The sequence below is a fragment of the Sus scrofa genome, chromosome 3 (assembly GCF_054392235.1).
Source record: "Sus scrofa isolate SSC_HxYL_T2T_F1_AM1 chromosome 3, Sscrofa_HxYL_maternal_Yorkshire_Landrace_v2.0, whole genome shotgun sequence".
In the NCBI taxonomy this organism is placed as follows: domain Eukaryota; kingdom Metazoa; phylum Chordata; class Mammalia; order Artiodactyla; family Suidae; genus Sus; species Sus scrofa.
This window is the reverse complement of record NC_139385.1, coordinates 103,961,117-103,982,534: the sequence shown is the minus strand read 5'-3', so window position 1 is coordinate 103,982,534 and position 21,418 is coordinate 103,961,117. Positions and strand designations below refer to the sequence as shown.

General features: G+C 40.2%; 1 protein-coding gene and 1 long non-coding RNA gene across 18 annotated transcripts in view; one reads left to right on the top strand and one right to left on the bottom strand.

Moving 5' to 3' along the window:
* The window catches only part of LOC146404815 (uncharacterized), a 779,473-nt gene that overhangs the window by 169,850 nt on the left and 588,205 nt on the right, over window positions 1-21,418 (top strand). For 4 of the 9 annotated variants that reach the window (XR_014841985.1, XR_014841987.1, XR_014841986.1 and 1 more), the window contains one exon: window positions 5,913-5,987. The exons of the other annotated variants lie outside the window; for them this stretch is intronic. This is a non-coding gene — a long non-coding RNA (uncharacterized LOC146404815). The remainder of the gene's footprint in view (window positions 1-5,912; window positions 5,988-21,418) is intronic. 9 annotated transcript variants of the gene reach the window in all.
* FSHR (follicle stimulating hormone receptor) overlaps window positions 18,305-21,418 on the bottom strand; it is a 169,190-nt gene continuing 166,076 nt past the window's right edge. For 6 of the 9 annotated variants that reach the window (XM_021085884.2, XM_085015916.1, XM_021085881.2 and 3 more), the window contains one exon: window positions 18,305-21,362. In XM_021085884.2, the coding sequence (XP_020941543.2) occupies window positions 20,129-21,362 (1,234 nt within the window). In that variant the 3' untranslated portion in view covers window positions 18,305-20,128. 9 annotated transcript variants of the gene reach the window in all.

The window sequence follows — 21,418 nt, the reverse complement described above, 5'->3', positions numbered from 1 at the left end:
ATTCTTGTCATGGTAGACTGTGAGTTTCTTGAGGATAATGACAACGTCATATTTCTATACCCCAGAAACCAATTCTATGTCTAGCACATAGTAAGCAGCTCTAATAAATGTTTGTTAAGTAACAAGAAGAATAAATGAATAAATCAGTCACTCAGGTGTTTAAGGCCTTAAAAATCAGAAATTAATAGTGAGGATATGAACAAACACAGGTCTTATTGATTGCTTTTTAGTTTTAATAAGCATCAATTTAATGGGTTAATATTTTCTGGTAAGGACAATAAACATAATTTAAACTTTCAGGTTTCCAACTAAATGATCAAAACAGACACACCCTTCTAATTTGCCTCCTAATAACAAAAGTTGTTCATTTTACAGTTTTTTTGCTTTGGCAAAGCACATAGACAATTTTTTGCCTAATTAGCTCTCAGAAGTTTAGAAGTTGTTTTTTAATTTGTGAAAATGATTTTAAAGTTAAGCAAGAGTTTAAGTTTGGGGAAAACACCTTAAGACTTTTGCTTTTCCCCCTTTTGCCATCAATGATGTAAAACTTTGAATTTCTCTGAGTTTTAGTACAAGTCACATATAATGAGTAGAGCAGAATAACTAAAATAAAGCCTCAAGATGATAGAGATCTTGTTCTGTTGAATCAAGGAGACAAGGATGAAAATGAAGTTTTATTTCATGCCTTTCCTCATTCTTCATATTTGTGTGCTTTCTCTTTCTCTACAACAACAAATAAATCTTGTCAGGGAGTTCCTGTTGTGGCGCAGTGGAAATGAATCTGACTAGGAACCATGAAGTTGTGGGTTTGATCCCTGGCCTTGCTCAGTGGGCTAAGGATCCAGTGTTGCTGTGAGCTGTGGTGTAGTTTGCAGACATGGCTCGGATCTGGTGTAGCTGTGGCTCTGGCGTAGGCTGGTAGCAACAGCTCTGATTGGACCCCTAGCCTGGGAACCTCCATAAGGCGCAGATGTGGCCCTAAAAAGACAAAAAAAAAAAAAAAAAAACCCAAACAAACAAACAAAAAACAAATAAATCCTGTCAGAGCAAGGCTGCTATCTCATTTGGTCCCTGATGTAGTCCCAGTGCCTGGTAAATGCCTGGTATGTAATAGGTTCTCAGTAAAAAACAAAGAAGGAATAATAGTTGCAAGATTGTAGTCAGAGTGGGAGCGAATGAGGGCCTCAATTGGAGTAGTGACCTTGGGGAGACAGGGGAGAAAGGGATGGTGAGGGATCAATGCAGCTACAGATCTAACTGCCCCTGGAGATGGCTAGATGAGAGTGCATTGGGGAAGGAAGGAGTTAAAGGAGCAGCAGAATATGGAGCCTAATGGATGGAAATGGTGCACGAAGAGAAGCGGAGTTTGGAGGGGAAGATGCTGATCTCTGATTTAGGAATGTTGCGTTTGAAATCCCAGTGGGGAGATACCAGAAGGCAGTTAAAAATGGGACACCAGAGCTTAGAAGAAAAGTCAGGAATGGAGGTACTGAGGTGATTATTGAAGCCACAAATGTGATGGATTGTCAGGATAAAAAGAATAAAAAGAGTCCTAAGCTAGATCTTTGGGGAATATATCCATAGCTTGGGAGGCATGAGGGTATGGGGACAGACTAAAAACTAGAGGTGTGATCGGAAAGGTAGGCATATAACCAAGAAGGTCAAAGAAAGGAGAGAGTTTGAGGAAGAGTACTTGGTTGGGGTGCTAAAGGCTGTGCAGAAGGTTAGGACTGAAAAAGATGACAAAATTCAGCAGTTAAAAATATTTCCTAGGAAGACAACAGATTCTTTGGAAGAGTGAGTAGTAGGAAAAGCAGGCTTGCTAGAGGAATGCTCAGTACTTGGCTAACACACCTCATACTGTTTTCTAATCCTGTAGCATGTGTTCAGTAAATACTTGCTATTTGAGAGTAGAATCAGAATCTACATTATTTGTAGAAGTAGTGGGTTTTGCTTGAGGAGTACTTGCTTAATTTCTCAGGAAGTTGTGAAGATTGTAGAGCTCTTTTAATGAAGTGGAGTCTAGCCCTTAGCCTGAGTTGTGGTTATCTAACAATAATCTGCCACATGGTTCACGTCTAGGGTTCTTTTGTGGTCTCTTTGCATGTCAAGCTCTAGGCTGCTAAGAACAGTCTGCTGACAGGGTAGATCATTACCTACAGTCTTGGGTCTAAGAGTATTGACTTAGTAAATGCCTAAATCTTAAACTAATTTAAAATTGTTTTATATAGTTGGAAATCCATTATTTCCTTTGAAAATTTTTTCTGTACATTTGATGGAAATAACAGTGGGGTGAGAGGTGGGCCTGGGAAGAGGGCCAAAAGGGTGCTAAAGATTGGATAAGATGCGAAGTGTAGCCTGTGGTTAGTATCTTTCACCACTAGATGGTGACCTTGCATTGGCCTAGTGATTGCCTATTACCAAAGGGTGGTAGAAAGGCAACTGTAGGGGGTTGAAACCCACCGCAGTGAAATAGAGAAGCTTTTTTGATGGTGTGAAATAAAATGGTTGATGAGATTTGAACTAATAAAAGTTGAGGAATACCAGTGTCCTCCCAACTTTTTGCACAGGCTGTCATGCACTGGGAAGACTTGAGCATCTTGTTAAAAACTTACAGTGTTGGGCAATGGGAAGAAGACTGTTTTAGGAAATAAAAAAGCGGCATTCTAGTTCACCTGTTGGCACTTGCTCCTGGTATATCTGGCGAGTGGTTTAACTTCTAGGAGCCTCAGTTGCTTCATGTGTAAAATGGGAGGTAATAATTCCTAACTTGTCAGAGGCCAGGCCAGTTTCTCCCAAGACCTTGTCCTGTTGTATTAGTAAAGGGAAAAAGAGGTTGAGGTTTAGTATGTCTTTGAAAGGTGAGGGGAGAAGAGACCAAAGAATCTTGGCTAGTCATTGTCTACTTTTTACAGTTTTTAACTTTCTTTTTTGGTCAGGCGATGGAGTCTTAGCGGATGTTCCCCTCATTGGGAGAACAATAGGTATGAGTTTTGGGTACAGGTTGGGAATAGGGAAGGAAATAAAGGCAAAATCCGAGAGGCTTAAACATTTTCTAATGGCGCTGTGGTATGAATTCGTGTGGGTTGGGTCTCTTAGGTCCAAAACCAGAGACAGGAGGAGAAATGGGAAATACTCAGTTATGGGAATGACAACATTATTGACCTGTGATGATAGTTTCGTGTCCCTGTTTTACAGTAGAGGGACTTGGGGGAAGTCTGGTGATATTCAATATGTTAAGGATTTATTTTCAATCTCACCACTAATGTAATTCATAATGGCAGCACTTTTATTTCATGCTTATTCAAGGGGCCTTGTATGAAAACACTTGAACCATTTATCAAGAAGTGATTTGGTGTTTAAATTGGTATTATTTCATTAGGAGAAAATAATGTCTCCATCAGGGCAGATTCCCAGGAGGCTCTCAAGTCATGGCCTCTTTCTCAGTTTTCCATGGGAGACTGTCCAAATACTGTGTTAACTTGAGCAAAGAAGAGAAGCTTGATTCTGTCCTCTGTGGTCCAGAACTTCTGTAATTGAGCCATGGGGAGTGGCTTGCCCTGTCTCAGAGTAATGAATGTTTACCCGGAATTCACTGAAGGAACCAGATTGTAGCCTTTCTGATAGGAGAACTCATGAAACCCTGAAGGACTGTCTATTCCAGCCATTGTCTACATCTTTTTACTGGAACAGAATAAATACAGTTAGAATAGATGAATATTTTATATTGGGGAGGGAAGGGAACAGAAAGCCATGAAAGTTTGAAAATATATGTTAAAAGCAAAGGTGAATTAAATGAGGGCAGGGACTGACTATGCTTTGTGGGATATATGTCTATGGCTGTATATTCATTTCTCTCAAGTGTTACTGCCTTTGAGCAATTGTTAAAAGTAGTAACAACAACAACAACAACAAAAGTTACCTTTTGTGCCCTTGGTGAGCTTTGATTAAATTAAATTGATTCTACAGTTCTCTCTTTGGGTGGAGGATGGTCAGGAAAACTGCACATGCAGCCTGAGTAGGGGGTTGGCGTGTAATCTAGCTATGTACTCAGTCATCAATACCTTTGTCTTCAGTGAGGTTTTTATTGTATTGCCTTAATATACCTGGAGTTCCATTCAGCTCAGCCTTTGCATGGTGTTGGCTCTTCTCTGAACACAGCAATGGAGATATCATAGGAAAAAGAAAGAGTGGATCTCAACCATTTTCATTAACTAGTGAAAAAACTATGAGAACCCTAGAGGGATGAATGTGTTTGGCTGCCAGACTGGAGAGGAAGAAGGCCATGGAAATCAGAGGGTTTGGCTGGGCAGAGGCTTCTAGTGTGTCCTTTCTCTTCTTCACATTACTTGGGTGATCCATTTCCTGCTTTTATTGTAGACAGGAAAGTTGCAGCACCAGGCTGAAGTGGCAGGGTGGTATGAGGGCAACTCCAGAGCCAAAGTGAGAAGCAGTAGTCAGATAGCCTGTATGTCCCCAGCCACTCACTTATCATGCCTACTCCTTCCATCCAGTGGGCTAGGCAATTATACAAGACAACATTTATGCCTATGAGGACATGCCTAGTGATGTTTCCTGGAGGCCAGGGGAATGCCTGGCGGTGGTGATGAAATGATGGTGATGGTCTGGGAATGATTGAATTCAGGTTGCCACCTTTGAGACATTTTTCCTTGAAGACCATCTTAACTCAACCTGGAAAACAAGCAAAGCCTACGTTTTTACATCTCTCTCAGGTATTAGCAAGGCAGTTGATTGTCCTAAGAGAATAAAAGATGAGCTTACAAGGAAAATGATGAGATATGTGAGGAGTAAATGTTCTATGAAGAAATTTGACAAATAAGATAAACCAGAGGAAATAGAATGAACAGTAATTTAAAAAATAAGTGTAGTAATTATTCTTAGATAAAAAGAAGACTATTGAAAAAAAAAAGAGCAAGGAGAAGCAAATAGAGGAACCAACTGGAAATGGTGATTACAAATGTAATTGTTGAAATATTGGAAATTTCAAATGTAATTATTGAAATAAAGAATTCAGTGGATGGCTGGCTGCCTATGAAAAGGGATACAAAGAACATCTTAGTAGACTGAAATATTGGAATGAGGAGTTTTCTCAGAAGGCATTGGGAAGAGATGAAGAGATGGCAGTTTGAGAGATGAAGAATTAAAGTAGAAGTGGAAGTTTCTCTCTTCAGAATCCTGGAAGAAAAGCTCCTGAAACTGACAGAACATGGAGTACAGAAGAGGAGAGGAGACCTGCACAGAAACATTCTAAAGTGACAGTAAAGGATATCAAAGGAAAAAAATTCTAAAAGTGTTCAAAGATTAAAAAAAAAAAAAAAAGCTCCTCACCCCAAAGGAGCAAGAAAATCAGATTATAATCATACTTTATATTATTTTACTTACATATTTTGCATGATCATACGGATAATCAAGAGCTACACCAGATTTGGGAAAGCAGTGAATTAATATCTTCAAAGTATTGAAGAAAATATAGTAAAACTAGAATTTTATAATGAGCAAAGTAGGTAAATATGAGTTTGGAATACAGATATTTTTTAGCATACAATGTCTCATAGTAATTACTACCAAAGATTCACTTTGAAAGAAGTGAAGGATGTATTCCAGCTGGAAGTGAAGTGGACCTGGGCGGAGGCAATTAAATCTGGGAAGAAAGGTAAATAAGTAATGAACGAACACAGAATGCATGTCCTTTTGAGTAAAAAAGATTAAACAAATTGGCCAGGAAATTAGGATTTATCCTTAAATTCTAAAGAATCAACTTCATTCAGACCGGTTCGCTTATGAAGAAACCGTTCAGCAATCCAAAATAATGAAAAGTAATTTAGGTGTTTATTGGTGTTTTTAAAAGAATGTTGCAGTTATCATTCTTGTACATGTCTTTTTGTGCTTAGGGATAAGACTTTTCCTTGGAAACAGATTCCTGGAAGTGGAAATTCTAAGTTTGATGATACGTCCATCTTTACTGGGTAAGACAATTCGATTTCTACAGTTCCGTGAATCCTTATCTTTGAACTAACCCTGAGAATTTCACGGGAATTGCATTGAATGAATGCGTTCATTTGGAGGAGGATACTATCTTCGTAACATGAAAAGTTTGCATTGGTGAACATTATCTTAATTTAGATCTATTCTCAATAAATTTGATAACTTTCTTTGTGAAAGTCTTGTACCTCTTTTCTTATATTTATTCCTATACTTTATGGGTTTCATTGCTATCACGAGGATTTTTTTTCTCTCCTCAACTGTGTTTTTGTTACTAAAGGAACACAGTCACACTTCTTTTGTGGCTTATCAAAAAAAAATGAGGTATAATTTGGCACAATAAAATGCACAGATCTTAAGAGTTCAGTTTGATAGGTTTGATAATTATTTACATATATGTAACTACCACATGAAACCTCGACTACTTGCATTGTCATAAAATGTTTGCATTTCCAGTCAAGGCCCCATCCCAAGACAACCACTTTTGGACCTTGGGCACCACACGTTAGTCTTGCTGTGTTTGAACTTTATGTAAATGTAATACACAGTATTTACTTCTTGGTGTCTGTCTTTATTCATTTCTCAGAATGCTTTTGAGATTTATCAGCATTATTATATCAGTAGTTTATTTATTTATTTGTTTTTATTATTTTTTTGGTCTTTTTTTTAGGCCTGCACCCACAGCATATGTAGGTTCCCAGGCTAGGGGTCTAATCGGAGCTGTGGCTGTTGGCCTATGCCAGAGCCACAGCAATGCCAGATCTGAGCTACATCTTCGACCTACACCACAGCTCACGGCAACGCCGGATCCTTAACCCACTGAATGAGGCCAGGGATTGAACCTGTAACCTCATGGTTCCTAGTCGGATTTGTTTCCGCTGCACCACGAAGGGAACTCCAGTTTATAATTGCTGGGTAATATTCCATTGTTTAAATATACTGAAGAGTTTACTTATCTATTCACTTTCTGATGGACATTTGGGTTTGGGAACATTTTTGGTTTTATGAATAAGGCTGTTATGTACATAATGGTTTTTTTTGATGTATTTAAAAAGAATTTGTCTTGAATAAATATCTAGGAGTGGGGTTGTTGGGGCATGTGGTAGATGTGTGTGTCATCTTATTTAGGTTATCTTTTTATTCATTTGTAGGAATTTTTAAATGTATTCTGGATATGAATCCTTTGCTAGATGTATGTACTGAGAAAATTTTTTCTCAGCCTTGGGCTTGCCTTTTGTTTTAATGTGTTTTTTAGAGGAAATAATTTAATTTTGATCAAGTCCAATTTATTATTTTTTGAATGATTATTGCCTTTAGGGTTATGACTAGGAAATCTTGGCTGACCCTAGGGTCATGAAGATAATTTTTTATGTTTTACCTGAAAGCTCTATAGTTTTAGCTTTTACAAGATAAAAGTTATATTTCCACTTTAATTTTGTTCTGTTTTTATTCAGTGATTATCTTTTTATTTTAATCATACTTTTGCGGGGGATGGCAAAATATTTTGTTGCTGTCATCCCCATGGTGGACCACTGGTGGTTATAAGGGTTGGAGCTTTCTCTTTGTCATTTTTAAAAGTTTTATTGAAGTATAGTTGATTTGCAATGTTGTGATAATTTCTCTAGAACAAAATGATTCATTTATGCATGTACACAATCCTTTCTTTTTCAGATTCACTTCACACATAGATTATCACAGAATATTGGGTAGAGTTCCTTATGCTATACATTGGCCAATCATTCCATATAACACAGTGTGCATATGTCAATCCCAAACCCCCAGTCCATCCCACCCCTCTACCAAATGTCCCCTTAGGTAACCATATGTTTGTTTTCAAGGTGTGTGAGTCTCTGTTTTACAAATAAGTTCATTTGTATCCTTTTTTTAATAGATTCCATATATAAATATATCATGTTTATCTTTCACTAATTTTGCTCAGTATGATAATCTCAAGGTTCATCCATGTTATTGGAAATGACATTATTTCAGTCTTTTATAATGCTGAGTAATATTCCATTTTGCATATGTTTGATGGATGGACAACTTGTGCTTTTGAGGGTTGGAGTTGGTAAGCATCCATTCTTAACTAAATTATTTTCCCATATAAATTTATTTTATCTCTTTCGTTATCCAAGACATAAAGACTTACTACAGTTTTCACATCTTGGTATTGATTTTTAAGCAATGAAAGAACAGTTGTTCTTAAGAGCCAATGGTTGATTATGTATGTGTAGTTTCTGTGCTTACCATTACTTCTTTACCCCCTGTTTCGCTATGGGTTTACTTTCTTTTTGGGGTTTGGAGAGCGGTCAGCTTGCACAGTCATTATAGTCTGGAATGTCTACTTTTCCCTCATACTTGAATACTGTTGGCAGAAAGAGTACAGAGTTGTGCATTTTGAAGCTACAGGTGAGTTTTACTGAGTATTGATTTCCGTTGATGCTCTTGCCTTCCTGGTTGGTCCCCTGGGACTGACTCTCACACTAGCACCCATGTTGGGCTCTGGCTATCTTCTGGGCTGTGCCCTGGCAATGGAAGAGTCTTGAGTCATGTGGTATGGTCTGGGTTGTTTTTCAACACTCCATTTCCAACCAGCTGTTTTTCCTCATCAAGGTTGTCTTGAGTTTGATAAATTTACTTTCTCCAAAGTGCTCATGCTGCCCATCTGGGTTCCCAGGAAACTCTCATTTTATGTGGGTCCACTTTGTCTTCCAGGTACCCTGATTCTCCTTCCTCTATCAGACAAGTCCTGTGTGCCCCATTATCTAAGAGTAAAGCTGTGAGGGGCATCAGGAGGTCAACTAATTAAATCACTCTGAGTTACACACCTTTCCCAAGTAAATTTTGCATTTCAAAACTGCTCTAATATATTCATGATGTTCAGGTAATTTTCAACATTATTTCACATATTCTAACTCATATATTCTTTCCAGAAATAGGTTATTTCCCCCAATTTACAGTGGCAGAAACTGAGAATCCTAGACAGTAAGTGATTTCCTTAAGGTTATAAAACCAATGAAAGGTTTAAACTTCAAACTAGGTGTTTGCACCTAGTTTAAACTTCAAACGAGTTGTTTCTTGCTCTTTCTACCATAATGCACTTGAATGATAGGGTGGGAATTTTAGGTATTTTAGAACTTTGATAGGGATAAGACTTTGGATTTGGTTGGAGGTGGGTGATGGTGATGAGGGAAAGAGACAAGTGAGCTTCATTTTCTTTAAATCACATCTTGTAGGGGGCAGTACCACACACACATGCAGCTTGCAGATAATAGTGACCTAACTGATTATCCACAGTCAGCAAAGCTTATGTTAATTTAAAATTTTCTTATGATTCTTCCTCTTTGGTTATGCATCAATACAGGCACAGATCTCCTTTTTATTCCGTTGAGAGAAGGAAGCATTTTATGAATTCTGCAGCATCTTAGGAAAAGACTCAGAGTTATTGGCTGTGGTAAACGTTGCAAATATTTGCTAGACTTGGAGTTAGTTGTTGAACATGTGGAAACGAGGTGGGCTGTCACATCAACTGCAGGGGCACACTGGAGGGATGGAAGGGGCCATGGAAAGAGCTGTGCTTTGCAGCTCGACAGATCCTTGATCATCCTATCTCAGATAGCATCTACTCCTTTCCCAGATCCTCCTGATTATACCCCTCTATTTGTTTATTTATAGCACTGACCCAGTCTGTCTTTATGTTGCTTCTTTCTTGACTTAGTTGTTTATTCTCTGTCTTCCCTGTCAGAAGGTAATCTTCATCTGGGCAGTGGCCACCTTGGCTATTGTGTTTATGTCTGTATCCATGCAGTCTGACATAGTAGCCAATAGATATTAGGATCTCAATAACCACTGAAGGAAAGGAAAGAGGGAGGGATGAATGAGTTCCAGCTCTGTCACTTGCCAGCCGTATGTTAGACAATTTTTTTTTCCTTTTCTTACCCAACTTCATTGAGATGCAATTGATTTATAACATTGTAAATTTAAGGTATACAAAATAATTATTTTATTTATCTATATATTGAGAAATGATTACCATCTTATCTTGATTACTACAGATTTGTAATATATAGTTTGAAACTGAGAGGTGTGATGCCTCCAGCTTTGTTCTTTCTAGGGATTGCTTTGGCAATTCACTTTTTTTTTTCTTTTTGGTAGTTCCATATAAACTTTCGGATTGTTTTCTCTCTTTCCGTAAAAAAAATTCCCTTGGAATCTTGACAGAGATGGTATTGAATCTCTAGATAGCTTTGGATAGTATGGGAATTGGGCATTTTAACAACATTAATTCTTCTAATCCATGAACATGGAATGTCTTTCCGTTTGTGTCTTTTTGCTTTTTAGGGCCACACTTGTAGCATATGTAGGTTCCCAGGCCAGGGTCAAATCGGAGCTGTAGCTGCGAGCCCATGCCACAGCCACAGCAATGCCAGATTGGAGCTGCATCTGTGACCTACACCACAACTAACGGCAGTGCTGGATCCTTAACCCAGTGAGTGAGGCCAGGGATTGAACCCGCAACCTCATGGATACTAGTTGGTGTTATTAACCACTGAGCCAAGGAAGGAAATCCTGTTTGTGTCCTGTTCAGTTGTTTCCATTGATATCTTAAACTTTTTTCAATATACAAATTGTTCACCTCTTTGGTTAAACTTTGAAGTATTTTATTGTTTTTCATGGCTATTGTAAATAGGATTGTCTTTTTCAGATAATTTGTTGATAGTATATAGAAATGCATTTGATTTTTGTGTGTTGATTCTTGTATCCTGTAGCTTCACTGAATTCATTGATGAAGTTTGTGTCCTGTAATTTCACTGAATTCATTGATGAAGTCTTAATTGTTTACTATATTGCAGTATGTTCCTTCTATACCCAGTTTATTGAGCATTTTTATCATGAATGGATGTGAAATTTTATTAAATGCTTTTTTTTCATCTAGTGAGATTATCATGAGTTTTATTTTTCAACCTATTAATCTTACGTACATTTGTTAATTTATGTATATGGAGCTATCCTTAGATCCCAAGGATTAATCCCATTTGATCATGGTGTATGATCCTTTTAATATGTTGTTGAATTCAGTTTGCCAAAATGTTGCTGATGATTTTTGCATCTACATTCATGGGGATATTGACCTGAAGTTCTCATTTCTTGAAGTGTCTTTATCTGGTTTTGGTATCAGGGTAATGCTGTCCTCGATAAGATGAGTTTGAGAGTGTTCCTTTATTCTCAACTTCTTGAAAGAGTTTGACAAGGATGGTAATTCTTCTTTAAATGCTTGGTATAACTGACCAGTAAAACCACCTGGTTCTGGGCTTTTCTTTGTTGAAAAAAAAACAAAAAACAAAAAACACAAAGATGGGCTAATTCCGGGAGGGGTGGCTTCAGTCCACCTCCATTTCTTCATGCAGACATTGTTAGCTTAGCATCTGCAGTATTTAGGTAAGGGCGCCAATGGAGGGGTTGGCCCATTGCCCCTCCCTTCTCCTCCCATCATGATTCCACCCAGCCTGCCCCTCTGAGCCATCAACACCCTGCAAACAGTGATCCTCAGGCCTTGTGGTGTGCCTCCTGGGAGTGTGGTTCACCATGAGGAGGGTAAAGTACACCCTGAGTTTTTGGGCTAGAGATTTCAGGGCCCCAAGTATCAGCGCTTGCAGTACAGGCTTAGGTGGTCATGTCACCTGGGCCTTATGGACTCCTAGACTCCTTGGCTATGGGTAGGGCATGGCTACAGGAGGGCCAGAGTGGGGCCTCAGCAGTGTGGTGTCCAGGGCAGGGGCATAGCCACACCGGTCTCACGGCACTTCTGCGTTCATATGGCTTCATTGTGAAAGGACTGATGGTGGCAGAGAAAAGGGCCCAGGCCTGATGGTGGCAGAGAAAAGGGCCCAGGCCCTGCAATGATTTTATTCTCTTAAAACAATGGGCTCTTTTAGGGATGACTGAAAATACAAAGTGAAGGTTATTCCCTTCTTGCGGAAATAATTTAGAGTTTTTAAATTTCTTCTTAAGTCCCTTGGCCCATGGTCAAATTTGGCCCATGAGTTAGGGCTCTCCTGGGTTAGAGCACACATCGTGGACTGGTTTTTTTTCCTCCTGGCTTTTGCTGAGCTCAGCTGCCTGCCAGTGGGGGCGGGGGCTGTGCTTGGGATCAGGAAGAGCAATGTTGCTACAGGGAATTAGGGAAAATCTTGCTCACCTGAGTGCTGGGCTTGGCTTTGTGATTTCATTTTCCCGTTCATTGGATTACATTCACACCCTCAAGGCTTCACTGTGACTGGTGAAGCCATGAGAGAATGTGGTCACTGGTCAGCTCCTGGTCCCGTCCTGCTGCCAGAAGTGTCTGATCCAGGCCACTGACCTTCATTCATGCTGGATATCTGTACTTGTACGGGTCTCTAGGAAGGGGGCTGCAGGAGACATGAATTTGTTTTACTCTGCCTTCTGTTAGCCGAGGGACCCTGGATAGGTCTCTGAACCTCTGAATGGTGATCTTCTCCTCTCTAACAAAAGAACCCTCCCTACCTCACAAAAATGTTTCGATGATCTAATGAGCCAATGAAAGTCAGTGGTCTTCCAGAATGTGTAAAGCCCATTGAAACTGAAGGGATTATTATCACTGTAGTGTGAACCATTTATCATATCCTTTACAAAGTGACAGCTCTGCAGGAGAGCAGCTTTGCTGCAGGGAGGGTGGGGAGATGGTTATGGGGGATATAAAGAGGGGGCTGGGCAAATCAGAAGGATGGGGCAGGGGAGGGCGGAGTGGAGCAGGCTGTTAGAGGAAATGAAAAGTGGTTGAATTCAGGATCTCCTAGTGTTCAGTGCTAGGCCAGGCCCAGTCAGTACTTTCTGACATTTTGGTGCCATATCACCTTCACTTTTTCAGAAATGAAGATATCAAAATGATTTTGATATCTATATTTTTTGTCCTTGTCCCTTACCAGTCTCTCCCACCCACTTTTCTCTGCTCCAGCCCCACTAACCTTACTTTTTCTAGAACACAACAAGCTTATCGTAGCCTGAAGGCTTTTAGGCTTGCTGTTCCCTCTGCACAGACCGACCTTCCTTCAATATCCACGTGTCTCTCTTTCTCCCTTCCTGTGTTTTAATCAAAAGTCACCTTTTCAAGAAGGCCTTTAATTATTCCCTGGCATTTTATATCATATCCTGCTTCCCTGAGTTGTGTTTTGTCATGAGCACGCATCACTGTCCAGCATTCAGTACATTTTACTTAACTTTTATGTCCTCTGTCCCTTCTGCTAGAATATAAACTCCATGGGGGCAGAATTTTTGTTTGATTATTTACCACTGTTTTTCCTGGTGGCTGGAATAGTGCTTGCCTTATAGTAGGCACTCAATAAATATTGATTGAATGAGGACATGAATGAATGGAAAAGAGCTGTGTGGGCTTTTTCAGGATTTTTGATTTCTAGACACGGCCACCAGGGCTGTAATTTTTTCCTCACACCAAATATTTATACATTTCCAAATGCTAACCATTATGTCAATTAGATGCCCTCCCACAAGTACAGTGGCTCTTGAATTTTGATCTAAAGCTCTTCACTGATAATACATAGAAAATGAAGCTGCCTAAAGTACTCCAGACATCCTAGGAAAGAACAATTATCACACAAACCTGTTGACCAAAGAACAGTCAGTGTTCTTTTAGCTCAAGGTAGATGGAGGTCTTCCTGGGCCATTTCCTGAGGAATCACTGTGTTGGTTTGTGGTACTGGGGAGCCTGGGCTGGAAGCAGCTCATGCTGTACTTGGAATAGATGGGGAGGAGAATTCTGTGGCCTCTGAAGGGTTCCCCTCATTTTATAGATGGAGGCAGTGCGTTTTTACTGGTAGTTTTCAAGTTTTCTTCCTTCCTCTCCTTCCTTCTCTTCCTCCCCCTTTCTCCCACCTAATGGAAACGTATAACCATTTGGTAGATGCATTTTTTCAGAGTGAAGCCCTGTAGTATAGCTTCTCCTGTTGATGAAACAACTTAAAACCTTCTCTACCCCAAACCTCATCTTTATGCAACTCATGAATACCTGGAAGCTTAAATGACCCTAGCTAATGATACGTGGGGGGAAATTGCCTGAAATTTTTCTAAATGCAGAGCTGAAAATGCTCTTTGCATCTTAGTATGTGGAAATATCACTAAAAATATGATTTTTATGATGTTCCTTTTATATTGTTTATAAAGAATGTGTCAAGATTCAAGGAATCCTGTGTTGTAAAGAAAACAGAAGAAAAGCCAGCAAGAGCATACAGAGTGCTCTTACAACTTTGGGATTTAATGCACTTTTGAGACTTTATCCTGGGACAGAATCCTCGGGGGCTATGGATAATGCTGTTGGAAAGAATAGAATATTATGGAGAACTTGAGTTGTAAATAAATAAATAAATAGTTATTCTTATTGGTGTCTGGAGTGAGGATATGCTGAAGACCTTCAAAAATATTTTCCTGTTACTCATCTCTTCTACTAGACCTTAGGGAATCCAGATCATGGTACATATGGCCCTGGGATGTCTAGACATCATGGTATGACCAGTAGTGGTACTTTCTACCAGGGTGGAAGACTGAGCCCATTCAGTGGTTTGAGTTGAACTCTTCACAACAAGTTGAAAGGGTTTTAAGACTGAGATGAGCAAGTACTAACCCAAAGACACACAGCCGGGGCCTGGCTCTCTCTCACAATTTCTCCTTTAACTTGTACTGCCCTTTTCTCTCTCCTCCTCATGTCTCCCTCCTTTTTAAACTAGTGCATTTCTTTTATTTGCTACTCTTTTTTTTTTTTGGCTGCCTATAGCATACAGAAGTTCGAACTTGAGCCACAACAGTAACAATGCTGAATCCTTAACCACTAGGCCACCAGGGAATTCCCTGTTTGTTACTATTTTTCTCTTATATATTCTCTTTTTCCTTTTCTACATCTTGCTTTAGTCAGGGCATTTCTTGGGCAACATCTGACTTTAGAGTTTGCTTTTAGATCTAAGAAATTCTCGAGTCTTTTCCAGGGAGGAGTAAGAAGATCAGACTAAGAAGGGGAGGAGAAGCTGGACTACAGGCTAGAGGTGGAGGGGGAGAGGAGAGAGGGATGAGGACAGGAAATGTGAGATGTGAAGGTGCCGTGTACATCCTGACCTTGATCCTCATGGTCTCCATCCCATGGGAAAAGATTGGGATTGAGTCAGATTGGAGGGTGAGATTGCAAGCCTTCCTCCCACTGCAGCTCCCCCTTCCACTTTCCTGGCTGACAGGACCATCCTCCCATAATAGATGCTAAATGTGGCAGAGGTTCATTCTCCCACCTTGCTTACAGCCAGGGTAGTAATCTTGCATAATGTGTAGGAAGAAGTGTCTGATAAGAGTCTTTGGGGAGAAATTTTCCTCCCTTAAAAAGAGAGATGCATGGAAAGAAATACTTCCTTTCTTTGTGTCTGGATTTGCTCATGCCCACCCATGGTGTCTGGAACTGCTGCAGCAAACTAGCTACCATGAGGGAAATGTGGTTGAACACTCCAGGGATGGCAGGGCAAAAACATGGAAAGGTCCTGGGTCCTTGAGACTACTGAACCGCCCATTCAAATCTGGAGCATCTTATGTAATTGGCCTTATTGTTTAAGCCATTTTTAGGTGGAGTTGCTGCTGCTTGTAGCTGAAAACATTTTGATGAGAACCAGCAAGCATAACCTCATGGTTCGGTTTTTTTTAATGCTGACTTTTAGTTAGCTTCTTTAAGGTTACATATTCAACAGACAAAACATTCCATGTATTTGTCTTTTTTATCTAATACTGACTTCTTTCTCTATCTAGATTACTGTCTAGACTCTGAAACTTCATTATTTGCTTGTCTTTATAAACTTTCCTAATAAAATTCTTTATATACATAAACCTTCTGGCTATCACACTAGAATTTAAAGAATCTTTTTCAATGATTTTTTCCCCATGATTTTCTAATGAATGTTATATGATGCTGGCCCAAATAAGGCAGAATATCACTTTTGGTAAGAACTGTCATATCTTGGTGATACAAGCTTGGAAGGGTCTTTCCTCTGGTTTTATTCTTCCCTCCAAATATCCATTCCAGAAACCAGATCTGAAGGGTACCTTGTATTTAACACATGGAGCCCTGTAGTGAAATACATTCTCTAATGCCATTACCCCTCTCCCCATTACTGCTTCTGTATGTGGCAAGATGAGAACTGTTTTGTTTGTTTGTTTGTTTTTGTGGTCTTTTTTATGATCAAAGTCATGGCATATGGAGGTTCCCAGGCTAGGGATTGAATCAGAGCTGCAGCTGCCGGCCTATACCATAGCTCACAGCATTGCTGGATCCTTAACCCACTGAGCAAAGCCAGGGATTAAACCTGTGTTCTCATGGATGCTAATCATGATTTCTGCTGAGCCACGACAGGAACTCCAAGAACTGTTTCTTAATCTCTATACCCAGTTCATCACTTGACTTTGTTCCCTAAAACTTATGGATTTACTCCTTCAGTCTCTTTGCTCTGACTCCTCTAAGGAGGTTCCTATATTGTCTGACAGATTCTTGGGGTTCAGTGAAGGAGAATCTGGAGGAATGGGAGGTGAGGAAGAAGGTGATAAGAGATGCTTTCCAGGATGGGACTGAAGGAGTTTATGGTAGGTTAACGTTTGAGGAAAGATACATGGGAGCAGGTCCAGGTGAAGGTAAACACTCAGTGCTGACATTAACTCATTTTGTACCAGGATGGTCAAATGGACTGTTGACAGCAGGCTTCATTCTGAGAGATGAGTATCTGAGCTGTGCCAGCTGTTAATATTTTGAATATCACCTCTGGAGAAATGGGTAAAGAAATCTCTGAGAGATGTTGGCCTGCTTCATGGTGTTTGAGGTAAAAAATATACCTTTCTAGAAAAAGAAGAACTTGAAATAACATTTTGAAATTCCTTTTGGGGTGTGTTTCTGTTTTTCTTTTTTTTTCTTTTTGTTTTTCTTTTTAGGGCTGCACCTGCAGCATATGGAGGCTCCCAGGCTAGGGGTTGAATCAGAGCTATAGCTGCAAGCTACAGCACAGCCACAGCAACACTAAATCCGAGCCACATCTGTGCCCTACACCACAGCTCGTGGAAGTGCCAGATCCTTAATCCACTGAGTGAGGCCAGGGATCGAACCTGGGTTCTCATGGATGCTAGTCAGATTCATTCCATTGAGCCATGATGGGAAATCCATCTTTCACTTTTTTTTTTTTAGTATGAGTCACTGCTATGGGGCAGAAACACCACTCAGGGAAGTGCAGACTAGAGGTGTTACCTGTATAATCACTGTTTAGGAGGAAGAGTGACTGATAGACTGGACTCCAATTATTTCTATTCAAATACAGGAAATGGAGAAAGTGTTTTTCCCTTAGGACTTGTCTAAAGGGTTTAGAAACACTGAATATAGCTACCTATCAATATATATTTTTTGCTTATTTGGGAAAATCCTTATCTCTTACCAGGAAGTATCTTAGTGACAGAATAGTAGAAAGCAAGTCTTCTGAGCCTCTCTTGGCTTATATTTATCTTTGAATGTATTCTTGAGTCTGGGAACCATTATCTGTTAAACCAGTGTGCCAAAAGTCATGTTGTGAAAATAAAACCCTATCCTATCTTTAATTTAGTTGCTACTTGCTTTTGAGTCCAAATTCGGAAATGCATTCCCTCTGGCCACAAACAAGGAAGAAAAATGGTTGCAGATGGTGTTGAAAGAGCCCACCAGTGTGGCAGTGTGTTGTGGGGACCTGGGGAGGAAATGTTAAATGAAAATGAAATTTTCATATAGTTCCAGACTTGTGCTCTCCAATAGAAATATAACATGAGCATGAACATGATTCACTTAAGTAATTTCATTTTATTATTTTACTTTAAAAATTTTATTTATTTATTTATTTATTTATTTATTTTTGGTCTTTTTAGGGCTGCACCCGCCCTATGGAGGTTCCCAGGCTAGGGGTCTAATTGGAACTACAACTGCTGGCTGCAGCCACACCAGATCTGAGCTGCATCTGCAACCTACATCACGCTCACAGCAATGCCATACCCTTAACCCACTGAGCGAGGCCAGGGATTGAACCTGCAACCTCGTGGTTCCTAGTTGGATTCATTTCTGCTGGACCATGACATGAACTCCTACTTAAGTAATTTTAAATTTTTTGGTAGGCACATTAAAAAATGTAAAAGAAATAGCTGAAATTAATTTTTAGATGTTTCTTTCGTTTATGTCCAAAGTAATGTTCCCATATATACTCAATATCAAAATTATTGAGATATTGTAATTCTCTTTTTCCTTTGCACTACATATTTGAAATCCATTGTGTCTTTTACTGGATTGTTTTAGTCTAGACTGGCCATGTTTCAAGTGCTCAAGAGCCGTATGAGACCAGTGGCTACTGTACTGATCAGCACAGCTCAGGACTGTTTCTAAGAATAATTATTCTAATTTTCACTTCATGCTCACAGTAGATCCAGATGGTGCCAGGTCACAAGGGCAGAGATGCTTGTAGTTTTTTCAGCCCTCTAGGGACTCCCTTGTTAATGCATTTGGGACGAACTTTTGAAATGTTTGCCATGGGGCAAGAGGAGGAAGGACTGGCTTTGGAGGGGAAAGAGGATACACTCAGAGGAGACTCAGAGTTTGATGAGGTTTTGTGGTTGGTATTTATGTTTCAGATTATCCTGATGCAGTCATTTGTGAAAATAGATATATAAAGAATAGCTGCTTATCAGGAATAATATTATGTGGCAGAAAAATTCTAGATCATGGCTCAGAACTAGGCCCTCATCCCAACATAGATCTAGGAGGAGAAAATTAAACTAACATTCACCAACCCTGTTACAGCATTAGGCACTTTACACTCATTTTTACTTCCAATTCTTATAGTAAGCCCAGTAGTTACCAGCTCCCATTTACAAAGGAAGACACTTAGCCTGGGGGAGGGGGAGCAGCGGGGGAGGAGGAGTCCTGGCTTATGGTGTAAAAACAAAACATCAGCTCTGATTCCAAAGCTGCTACGTTCTTAATATTATAATCCAGGTGCCGGCCGTATAGATTGTATCTTCTATCAGGGTTCTATGAGAAGCAGAACCAGTCATTCATGCATGCATGTATGTATATATGTGGTAAATATTTGGTACAGGAAATCGGCTTACACAATTGAGGGAGTTAGTCTCTGTAAGGATGTTGTCTCTACATCTGATGCTGAAGCTTGCAGACCACAGCGCAGGCAGTCACAAAGGGAAGATCATGAGCATGAGAGAGAACCCCAAAAGGTCAAACTGAGCTCCATTTCTGTTCTTGTTGCCTCTGATCTTGGTAATAAAAGTGTTCTGACAAAGTTGGAGTTCTTCATCAAGGAGCTAAACACATATACCTGGCTCAGGAGGCAGAGAACATGAAGGAGTATCCAGGGGACCGTGGAGCAGTTGTGCTTTGCAGCAGTGAGACGAATCAGTAGATGAACAGCGAAGTGTGTGAGCGAAGGTAGGGCTGCAGCTTCCCTTCTGCCCTCCAATTTTCCAGAGAGTCTTCTGTGTGGCCCACCCTAATGGGAAACATTTAAGAAAGGGAATTCTGGAAATGTAGTTCAGCCTCAAGCTGACACCTTATAGAGCCATCACATAGGTGCTCAATAAATATTTGTTGAGTAAATGAATGAGTGATTGAATATTGTGCTGTATTTGTTGGAAATTCTGGGAGTCAGAACATGTAATTTTAGCTCTGCCTCTTATAAGCCAAGTCTCTTAACCCTTTGAGTCTTGGTTTCCTCATCTGTTAAAACTCCAAGAACAATCCCTGTCCTGCCTATTTAATAGGACTTTTATAGGGATCAGTTGAGATGATCTGAGCAAAATCACTTTGAACTTTAAAAGCATAAAACAAATTTTAATTTGTATTATTTTAATTGTTAGTGTTGTTATTAACACTTTAGCCTGCTAATCTATCACATAGTGTTAAGAGTTTCTGACCTGTTTCCCTTATAGGTGTGCCAGGAAGATTAAATTAGATAAAATATAGACAAGTAACCGTCAGCTATGCTGTGGCATAGTCTTCAAAGGCAAGACTTTAATTATCATTCAACACTCAGAAACATTTGCACATTGTGTTTTAGTTCTGGGCTAAACGGCTTAAAGGAATAAGTGTGTAACTGGAACTGTTGGTAATCCTGGGAGCTGGAGGGCAGTGACCATTTCTTGGATGAATGTTGTGGGCAGTGGATAAATTTTCTGTCCTATAAGTCTGGGCTTGCATTTCATAGCAGCCAAACTTGCTTAGCAGAATGAAGACATCCCTGCGGAAGTTCTTGGTGAAGATGGCATAGAGGAAGGGGTTGGCACAGGAGTTGATGGGGTAGAACAGAACCAGGAGGATCTTTGACTTGGACACAGTGATGAGGGGCACCTTGAGGGAGGCAGAGATGGCAAAGAAGGAGATGGGCGCCATGCAGAGGAAGTCCGTGAAGATGAGCATGGCCATACGCTTGGCGATCTTGGTGTCACTAGAGGAGGACATGATGTTGGGGTTCCTCACTGTGAGGTAGATGTGAGTATAGCAGCCACAGATGACCACAAAGGCCAGGACATTGAGCACAAGGAGAGACACAACGTACAGCTGTGACAAGGGGCTGTCAATATCCATGGGCAGGCAGATGCTCACCTTCATGTAGCTGCTGATGCCAAAGATGGGAAAGAGGGCGACTGTGAAAGCAAAGATCCAGCCTACCAGCATGATGCTGGCAGCATGGCGGAGCTGCACTTTGCATTGTAGCTGCATGGCATGGGTGATGGTATGCCATCTTTCCAGCGTGATGGCTGTCAGGGTGTAGACTGAGAGCTCACTAGCAAAGACAGTGAAAAAGCCGGCAGCATCACAGCCTGCTCCAGTTTGCCAGTCAATGGCATAGTTGTGGTATTGGGTTTTGGTATGGATATCAACTGATGCTATGAGCAGGAGGTAGATTCCAATGCAGAGATCGGCAAAGGCCAGATTACACATAAGGAACCGAGGGACTGTGAGTTTGTATTGGCTGGTGATCAGGATCACCAGCACTATGATGTTCCCAGTGGTGGCAAGGATACTAATAAACCATATTAAGACTCTGAGAATATCATGCCCCATGATATCTTCACATGGATTGAAGGCATCTGGCTCAGGGGAGCAAATCACATCAACCACTTCATTGCATAAGTCATAGTCAAATTCACTGTACATCGTGTCAAATTCTTTGGCTAAACTGGACTCACCATCTTCTGCCAGAGACACTCTCTGACCCCTAGCCTGAGTCATAACATCAACTTCTTGCCTTAAAATAGATTTGTTGCAAATTGGATGAAGGTCAGAGCTAGAAAGATACAAAAAGAAACAGAGTCAGCATGTTGGATCCAGAACAGCAAATAT